Source organism: Seriola aureovittata, chromosome 23 (assembly GCF_021018895.1).
Source record: "Seriola aureovittata isolate HTS-2021-v1 ecotype China chromosome 23, ASM2101889v1, whole genome shotgun sequence".
In the NCBI taxonomy this organism is placed as follows: domain Eukaryota; kingdom Metazoa; phylum Chordata; class Actinopteri; order Carangiformes; family Carangidae; genus Seriola; species Seriola aureovittata.
Genome location: NC_079386.1, coordinates 16890552 through 16900551, shown reverse-complemented (window position 1 = coordinate 16900551; position 10000 = coordinate 16890552). Strand labels below are relative to the sequence as shown.

At 44.3% G+C, this 10000-nt stretch overlaps 1 protein-coding gene across 1 annotated transcript in view; it reads left to right on the top strand.

Annotated features, from left to right (window-relative positions):
- Positions 1-10000, top strand: part of dysf (dysferlin, limb girdle muscular dystrophy 2B (autosomal recessive)) — a 69714-nt gene that overhangs the window by 11397 nt on the left and 48317 nt on the right. Inside the window, 27 exon segments of the mRNA XM_056368741.1 lie at positions 25-153; positions 289-351; positions 491-541; positions 639-669; positions 763-878; positions 1334-1460; positions 1539-1642; positions 1752-1820; positions 1918-1961; positions 2301-2383; positions 4008-4040; positions 4320-4435; positions 4539-4652; positions 4745-4922; positions 5097-5221; positions 5359-5465; positions 5716-5911; positions 6073-6219; positions 6297-6428; positions 6532-6664; positions 6667-6697; positions 6840-6954; positions 7058-7163; positions 7304-7446; positions 7959-8132; positions 8375-8459; positions 8597-8674. Coding sequence (XP_056224716.1) covers positions 25-153; positions 289-351; positions 491-541; positions 639-669; positions 763-878; positions 1334-1460; positions 1539-1642; positions 1752-1820; positions 1918-1961; positions 2301-2383; positions 4008-4040; positions 4320-4435; positions 4539-4652; positions 4745-4922; positions 5097-5221; positions 5359-5465; positions 5716-5911; positions 6073-6219; positions 6297-6428; positions 6532-6664; positions 6667-6697; positions 6840-6954; positions 7058-7163; positions 7304-7446; positions 7959-8132; positions 8375-8459; positions 8597-8674 — 2830 coding nt within the window.

Here is a 10000-nt window from a genome sequence, read left to right as displayed (position 1 = left end):
GCATCTAAATGTCTTATTGTCCAGGTTCGTGTGCGGGTCATCGAGGGGCGACAGTTGCCGGGCATCAACATTAAACCTGTTGTCAAGGTGACGGTATCCGGGCAGACGAAGAGGACCCGCATCAGAAAAGGCAACAACCCGTTCTTTGATGAGGTGAACAATTATTATTCATCGCTGTGCGATTTCCTTCATAACATAAACATTTTTACTGTTGGGTGCAAGAAAAATCTTGATTTCATAGTTGAGAACGATCGATGTTGATCTGATTTGATGTTTTTCTCTCGACAGACGTTCTTCCTGAACTTCTTCGAGACTCCGTCAGACTTGTTCGATGAGCCGATCTTCATCACTGTGAGTCTGACTTTAGTTTTTTTCTTCATTCAGAATTATTCATATTTCACGATCTATCATCTTCTTTTTAAATCAAACTTTTCTATAGATCTTGATTTTCCCCTGAATAAAATGTAAAATCTCTCTCCCTGTTTTACAGGTGTGCGACTCTCGCTCTCTCAGAACTGATGCTGTGATTGGTGAATTCAAGGTAAATGTTCATCTCAGCTGTAACTTTAGTATTCCTGTATTACATCTGGCAGAAAAGTGACTTGAAAATTTAAACAACATTTTGCTTGTCTCCACAGCTGGATGTAGGCACCGTCTACAATGAGCACCGTGAGTTTACGTCACAGTTTACTTCGTGTTTTTGGTGATTTGTTCTGCGTTGTTACTTTAAAATCTGAGTTTGACTTCCTCCTCTCTCTTCAGGACACTGCTTCTTGAGGAAATGGCTGCTGCTGTGCGACCCCGACGACCTCTCCGCCGGGGTCAAAGGTTACCTGAAGGTCAGCCTGTTCGTCTTGGCAGCTGGAGACGAGCCACCGGTGAGTCTTGATTGGATGAGAGAAGATCAGCGAGTGAATATTATGATGATATATGATATTGATGGATGATTCCGGATAGGTGATCATTTTGATGTGCTAATATGCTAAACGCTTGCATTAACATGGTAGTGTTTTGCATATTAGAAATGTTAGCATGTTGCCTTGCTAATCGTATGCGGTGTTAGCCAGTTAGCACTGAAATCTGAAGTACCACAGGTGAGGCTAAGTTCACCTGAGGTCACCTGACACTTTGGGCCCCCTCCGACAAAATAATGATGAATTCACCCCCCCCCCCCCAATAAGGCAAACAGCTACAACTTGATCCCAATTTTTTGTGTGCATCATGTCCGTGTGTTCAGAGGAAGTAGTGTGACTTTTGATGCAAATTGTCTTGCTGTTAACGAATGCAGGTGTTTATTAATATATGCAGATATGTGTGTGTGTGTGTCTCCCAGGCTGATAGGCGCGAGTGTGTGGAGGACAAAGAGGATATCGAGGGAAACCTGCTGAGGCCGGCTGGTCTGTCTCTGAGAGGAGCCACTTTCACCCTGAGGATCTTCAGAGCCGAAGACCTGCCGCAGAGTAAGATGCTTTGTGTGTTTTATGATTCGTGCTTCTACTTTTAAAAGTAGAGATTTTTTAATTGCCTTTGCGTTGCAGTGGACGACGCCTTCATGGATGGGATGAAGCAGATTCTTGGGTTTGACAGCAACAGGAAGAACTTGGTGGATCCTCTGGTGGAAATCCACTTCGCTGGCAAAACAGTGCGTATGACGTGATACAACCTCCATCGAAGTCGTTTGATCCAAACATTATTTTATTACAAACACAACAACAAATATAAAAAATTTTTTCATTTTCTCTGATTTTCAGATCTGCACTAAGATTCTGGAGAAGAACGCCAATCCCCAGTGGAACCAGAGTCTGGCAATGCCTATTAGGGTGAGACACGCAGCCAAACAGTGCACACACACACGTTATAATGCAACTTGCTCATCATTGTCGTCATACAGCGTATGTTTTCTGTTTCCTTCCCCAGTTTCCCTCCATGTGCGAGAAGATGAGGATCAGAATTCTGGACTGGTGAATCCCGGCCGATACATGTTGTTTTATAAGACTCGTCAGAATATAGAGAATAATGCATGAAAACTTGGAGTGTGTCTTTAGTTTGGAGCAGACAAGATCAATATAACCGTGTTAAACTTTGGGCTCCAACTTGACGTTTTGGCTAATTAGCACCATATATATTGAAGAAAACTTGATTATTCTTGGTCTATTTTTATGATTTCTAAGCAGATTTATGAAGGTATATTCACAATACATATCGAGATCTTCAGGAAGTGACGACTCTAAAAAGGCAAATTTACAGTAACACATTTGAATTCAAGTCGTGTGTTCTTCTCTGACTTCCTCTCGCTCCAGGGACAGAGCCAGTCACAACGATGTCATCGGCACCACCCACCTCTGTATGTCTAAGGTCTCCGCCCCCGGAGGAGAGATAGACGGTAAGTCAACGGGACCGGACCCAGACAGTAAGGTTTGGACCAGAACTGGCTGGATCTGGAGTGGGTTATCTTTAACCTGTCTGCTTTGGTTTGGAGTGAGTCTTTCTTTTAGGATGTAGGTTAGTTTAGTCATGTCGACAAAACAATCCCAAATCTAGTTCCACTTTATCACCTGGTGTGGAGCTTTCGAACACATTGCACTTAATCAACCGAAGAAGTTTCTACATTTGTCTGAAACCTTAAGTTATATTTTTGCTTTTTCATCCATCACTGTTTGTGTGGCTTTTTTCTTTTCACTCTTGCCGGTCAGTGTGTAACATCACATGCCTGTATCTTTATTTAAAAAGCCCACAGACCTTCTGGGTTGAGGTTTCTTTCTTGGTCTTGGTCGCCTGTCATAAAACAAACGACTGGTTTGCTCGTGTTAGCTTCTACAAATGTTCAATCTGTTTTCTTTTATTTGGTTTTATTGTTTAAATATCAGCGATGATTTGCAGAGAGTCACTGAGATCGTCTTGAACCACCAGATGGATCGGCGCTTTGCGAATGTGACAGAGCATGTCCGGTTTTTCAGTGACATGCATGAAGACTAACCTGGTATGTTTGTGCGCTGAACGCTGGCATTGCTTGAGTTTTCGGGTCCCCGGAGTCTTGTAGGGTTAGGGTTAGGGGTTACCCGTCTTGTACAAGCCTTGTCCTTGTGCTGGGGGGGGGCATCATGCATGAGTTTTGGTCACTGTGATGGGTGCCATTTCTCCCTTTTTGTCTTTGTTTGGAAAACATCAAGACACCAGTTCTACATTGTTGATAACTTAATGACCGAAATGCTGTTTGGTGTCTTATCATACACCAAATTTACCACGGCCAACCAAGTCAGAATACGTCTTTTAGGTCAGATTATTACTGTTAATTTGGAAAAAGCAGTGATTGAAACAAAATGTCCAATACAAAGAAGGAGAAAATGGCAGGTTGTGTGGTTGTGTTCATTTATTACAACCTGGAAAGTGATGCAAAGGTGTCACCTGTTGCACTTCAATGGTATCAATGAGACCATTGCTTTTCATGAAATTCAAACTACCATTCGATCGTGGGGGAAAAATGTTGATTTTGAGATATTTCAGCAGATAATTAAAATGTTTGAGCTACCGATGGTCGCCAGTGAGTAGGAGTCATCCTCTGGGAAATTTAATTACAATCCATCCAATAGTTGTTGAGGTATTTCAGTCCGGACCAAACATTGCGAACATTGCGAGTCCCGCCGCTAGTTGTTGTTGTTACCGCAGCAACACATCTGGATTCAGAGGCAGAACATGAATATTTCAGAGCCCTCTTCCTGTTTTGTGCCGTAAATAAATCCTGCGGATATTTCCCCTAAACCAACTGTAGAGGCGGCAGTGGTCTCATTCTTTAACATGGTAAGAAAGACGTTGCACCTTACTAAACGTAGAGTCACTCACTTCAGTTTCCCAGTGGAGTAACTTGTGTCAAGGTCATTAACTTTTGAATTTTTCGGGGGTTATGTGTCTTGTTTTTAGTTTGGCTTGGGGGTTTGTGTGGCGTTCAAAGACACCTTTTTTCTTTTCTGTCTGTGATTCTGAACCATCCTTCCTCTCTACGCATTCAGACGACTTGACTCCACGGACCGTCCACTCCGGCAGTACGTCCACCATCCTCTCTACACCTCTTTAGTTCATCTGTCAATTCAACTGTCTCTCTTCATTTGTGTGATCAATATTTTCTTCTCCTTTCAACTCATATCTGTTTCAATCTCGGCTAAATTTAGACTCTGTGTCTGATTCTGTATCTGATCTTGTTTCGTCAGTTGAATCATTTCATCCTAATCAATCAAGCTTTTTCTTCATTTTTATACTTCCACATTCTACCATGTTAATAATAATAATAATAATAAATTACTGTTCATGTTGTGTCCTCGCAGTGGACGACAGTCTTGGTTTCCTGCCGACATTCGGTCCGTGTTTCGTCAACCTGTACGGCAGCCCCAGAGAGTTCACCGCCTTCAATGACCCCCACGAGGCTCTAAACCTCGGAAAAGTGACTTGACCTTTGTTTTTCCATTTTTAAATAACAATTAGTCATCACCTTTTTAAAAAAAAAATGAAATAATGCCTTCCTGTCTTCTTCCTCCGACTCTCAGGGGGAGGGTGTCGCGTACCGAGGTCGAGTTTTACTGGAACTGACCACAAAGCTGGCGGAAAAGCCGGAGCAGAAAACTGAAGACATCCCATCGGATGATCTGCTGGTGGTGGAGGTGAGAGGGAGAGAGGAAGTAACAAACATATAGATCCATCCATCCATCCATCCATCCATCCATCCATCTCAATCCTTCCCTCTGTCTTGCAGAAGTTTCTCCGGAAGAGGAAGTTCTCGCTCTTCGTGGCGTTTTACTCGGCCACGCTCCTCCAGGACGTCGACGACGCCATCCAGTTCGAGGTCAGCATCGGCAACTACGGCAACAAGTTCGACTACACCTGCCTCCCACTGGCCTCCACCACCCAGTTCAGCAGGGCTGTGTTTGACGGTATGTGAAGGGGCTCAAGTCCGGGGTGGAAAGATCTGATGAAATCTACATTTAAACTTGAAGTAAAGCACCAAAACGACGTCATATGTGCAGTAAATTTAAGTATTTGTTTAGCTTGTTTGGCGGTAAACTGGTGTAATTATTGGTGGGTATTTTCATGTGTGTGTTTTCCAGGTTGCCACTACTACTACCTGCCGTGGGGAAACGTGAAGCCGGTGGTGGTTCTGTCTTCAGAGTGGGAGGACGTCAAACCGAGGATCGAGGCTCTCAACATGCTGCTGGCGATCATAGACAGACTGGTGAGTATTTATTCATGTGTGTGTCCTCGTGTGTTTTCATGAGGATCTACGAGTTTCAGACCTTGAAATTAAGCATTCACCATCTGAACGTGTGTGTGTGTGTGTGTGTGTGTGTGTGTGTGTGTGTGTGTGTCCAGGAGGTGAACCTGCAGCGGGTGCAGCTGGATGTGAATGCAGGCAGCGAGCTGGAGGAGGTGGAGCTCCGAGTGGTGGAGCTGTTGGATCAGGTCATCACAGACTGCAGGTAAAACACCGTGTTTTTATCCGGCGGTGTAAAGTAACTAAGTACATTTACCACAGTGCAGTACTCGGGTTCAATTTTGAGGTACTTGTACTTTATTTAAGTGTTTTCAGAAGTAAATATTCTACTTTTATTCTCTAGATTTGACAATTTACAGCAGTAAAATGCTCCTTTCACAAACAATAATATAATGACAGATGCTGCATTTCAGTTACTTCCTTCTCTCTCTCCCTCTCTCTCTCTCTCTCTCCAGCGAGGAGCTGCCCTCTCTCGACCAGTGGCAGTGTGCGACGCCTCTCGACCGCTCGTTGCGGCACATCCGCACTCTGCACCTGCAGCAGATCGTTGCGGCGGCTCTCGCTCTCAAACACGGGCCGGCCACCGAGCTGTCCACGGTGCTGGAGCAGGCGGAGGACTGGGCCAACAGGCTGAGGACCATGGCCGAGGAGGTGAGTGTGTTACTGCGTCTCCCGACCAACGGTTAAAGACGAAATAACAAACCGTTTCTGCAGGTCTCATAATCATTTATAATGTCCTATAATATATATAATGATGCTCTCTTTCTCTCTCTCTCTTTTTCTCTGTGTGCCTGTCTATGTCTCTCGCCCAGCCTCAGAACAGTCTCCCAGACATAGTGATATGGATGCTGCAGGGCGACCGCAGGGTGGCGTACCACCGCATCCCCGCACACACTGTCATCTTCTCCCAGGAGCATTGTGGGAAACACTGTGGACAGCTGCAGACTGTCTTCCTCAAGGTACACACACACACACACACACACACCACACATACCTGATGTAAACTTTAACTGACTCGTGTGTGTGTGTCGTACAGCACCCACAAGGCACAGGTGGAGAAGCCAAACTTCCTGGTCAGCTGAGGGTCAAAGTCTGGTTCGGATTGGCTGCAGATGTCAAACATTTCAACCAATACGCTGAAGGAAAACTGTCGGTCTTCGCTGAGACGGTAAGATACCTGCTGCTTTATTTGTTCCACAGTCAAAAACTTAATAATAATAATAATAATTTAAAAGACGCTATAAGCTCTCTCTCTCTCTACATATATATAGTATGAGAACCAGACCCGACTCGCCCTGGTGGGCAGCTGGGGAACTACAGGTCTGACCTATCCCAAGTTCAGTGATGTCACCGGAAGAGTTAAACTCCCCAAAGAGAGTTTCAAACCGTCGCCCGGCTGGAGCTGGGCGGAGACTGGTACATCAGCCCCGAGAAGACGTGAGTGTGTCTGAGTTTGATGTACATTATAATAATTGTTGCACCACACATCACTGAATAATCACTACATCTTTCCACTGAGTTCATTTTCTGATGATGTTGACGATCTGGTTTGTTCCCCTTATTTTTGCTAAACCCTCAGACTGTTGTTCGATGTGGACGCCGGTCACATGACTTTCACTGAGGAAGTGTTTGAAAACCAGATGAGGTTACCAGGCGGACAGTGGATCGGCATGCCGGAGGGATACACTGATGTGGTACGGTGTGTGTGTGTGTGTGTGTGTGTGTGTGTGTGTGTGTGTGTGTGTTTCATCGTAGCTTTGTTCATCTGTGTAAATCTAAAATCGGTGTGTTTGTCAGAATGGGGAGAAGGCGGTGCCGAAGGACGAGGTGGAGTGTCCTCCGGGCTGGGTGTGGGAGGAGGTGGAGTGGAGTGAAGATCTCAACAGGGCCGTGGACGATCAAGGTTAAAAAACACACACACACAAAACAACCCCCCGTCAACAACAACTCAACACAACTAAACACTAATTAATACCACTCTGTGTGTGTGTGTGTGTGTGTGTGTGTGTGTGTGTGTGTGTGTGTGTGTGTGTGTGTTTTCAGGCTGGGAGTACGGTATCACCATCCCTCCAGACCGCCGCCCCAAGTCGTGGGTGCCGGCAGAGAAGATGTACCACACCAACCGACGTAGGCGGTGGATACGGATGAGGCGGCGAGACCAACAGAAGATGGACGCTCTCAGAAAGGTAGACGGAGACGGAGACGCAGCTTTAGATCTTTTGTTTGGCTCTTGGGACTTTTGGTAAATAAAACCTCAATCGATGGATCGTTTTAATTTTAAAAAAGACTCTGTCAATATGTTTGTGAGCATTACATCTGAACAGTAAAGCTTCAGTGAACTGAACTGAATTAAGACGGAGATGAACAGCAACAGCAATTTTTAGATAAGAAAAAGTAGATCCTCAGTCTCCACCATGTCGACCTGAAGTTACCTTTATCGACCACTAGATGGAGGTCCAGTTGTGCAAATGAGCGAGAGATGAAGATGAAGATGAACATCTTTTTTCTTTTAAACATGTCCATTAAAACTTGATTACATCCAAATGTCAGACATGACGTCTTTGTTTAAAGTGATAAAGAATATGATAAAGTGAAGCTCTATGTGAAACTGATGGTCTCATCAACTTGGTACAAATACAGAAATGGATAAACGTGTGTGTGTGTGTGTGTGTGTGTGTGTGTGTGTGTGTTTTCACAGCAGCGTCCGGACGAGACGGAGCGGGAAGGCTGGGAGTACGCCTCGCTGTTCGGCTGGAAGTTCCACCTGAAGCCCAGGAAGACGGACAGCTTCAGGAGGCGCAGGTGGAGGTACCGCATGGAGCCTCTGGAGAAGACGGGGCCGGCCGCCATCTTTGCTCTGGAGTGTTCTCTGGTGAGGAGGAGTCGGTTAATATGTGTGTGTGTGTGTGTGTGTGTCTAAAATAGACACAAGGGGTCATCTACATCTGTGTAGATTAAAACAGTCTTTTATTTTGAAGGCCTCTGCAGAAAGTGTTTTCCTCGCAGCCTCAGGTTAGAGTTTCTTCTCCCTGTTCTTTCTGGATGTGATATTAATCCTCCTTTCTCCTTCTCCTTTCCTTCGTCTTCCTCCTCTTCCTCCTCTTCCTCCCACAGAGCAGCATAGAGGACAAGAACGACGACAAGTCCGTCACAACCACATTCGGAGTCAACAGACCGACCATTTCTTGTTTCTTTGACCGTGAGACAACACACACTCTTTTACTTTTACTCTCTCCTGTTTCTTCCTCCATCTTCATCACCCTTCAACTTGTGTGTGTGTTTGTGTGTGTGTGTGTGTGTGTGTGTGTGTGTGTGTGTGTGTGTGTGTGTGTGTAGGTGGCACCCGTTATCACCTGCGCTGCTACCTGTACCAAGCCAGAGACCTGGTGGCCATGGACAAAGACAGTTTCTCAGGTAATGCACATCTTTTCCCTCATACATCAGTGTTGATGCTGATAAATTGCGCCATCCGGTGGCTGGAACGTCGTACTTGTAAAAATGAAAGTGAAAGAGACGGAGGGGAGGAAGCCTCGGGAACATGAAACATCTTTTTTTTCCTGATCAGTTTTTATTTTTTAAGTTTCTATTTTCAGACATACATCAAGCTTTAGAGAAACTGTGGCATTGCAGAGCGCTGTAATAATCGAGAGTGCAAGGCTTAAAAAAGAAAAAGAAAAAGCACGAATAAAGAAACATGGTATACTCTGTGTACAATGAAACCAATTTAAAGAATAAACATGACATAAAGACAAGAACTAAACATCTCAGGACGCGTCTTTAAAGCTGCAACACTCAATATTTTTATATTAACAATAGATTAAATGTTACCTGTGATGTGTAAGGCATTATTTGTAGTGATGAATCCACAGAATATTAAACATTACCCAGCTCATTGTTTTGTTTTTCAGTGTCATCTACAGACGCAGCAGATATTTTCAGCATAAAAGCTCCAGTAAACCTGCAAAGTTAGCGGCTAGCTTAGCAGCCACATATAACATATAACTGAACTCCAAATAAATGCTAACGTTGCTCCTGCACTTGCAGCTGCACTTTTAAATTCAAGTTCACCACATCAACTTCAAAGATTGAAAATATAAGGATAAAATCGAGCTTTTATTCTGGAAGATCAAACTCCACAGATGCAAAGCGGCGTCTTTTTTAAACACGGGGGAGGAAGACAAACATATGGAAAAATAAAAGAAAGTGTGGAGCTTTAATATTCAGCACATTAAAGCTCCACTAACGTTTCAAAACTTAGATTATAACTTAAGAGTTTGATGTTAGTGTTAGTGGTGAGGCAGCGAGAGAGAAGAAAAAAGTTACAGAAACAAAGAATGACACAGAAAGAGAGAGAGAGAGCAAAAAAAAAAAAAGAAAAGAGAAAATGTTCTTTTATTTGAAGAGGTCATGGAAACTCAGGCTACTGTGTGTGTGTGTTAATCAGAAACCCACCGCAGACTCAGATGTAAAAACAGAGACGAGGCTTTAAAAAAACAGAGGGATGAATAGACAGAGGAAGAGAGAGATGATAGATGATGGAGGTGGAGAGAGGGAGGTTGGTTAGAGAGAGCGAGGGAGAGACGGCATCCTGGCCACAGACTGAAATGATAAATCACTATCACTCTCCTTGACTCACCCTCGTTAGCACACGCACGCACACACACACACACACACACACACACACACACACACACACACACACACACACACACACACACACACAGTCTAATGGATGAGTAG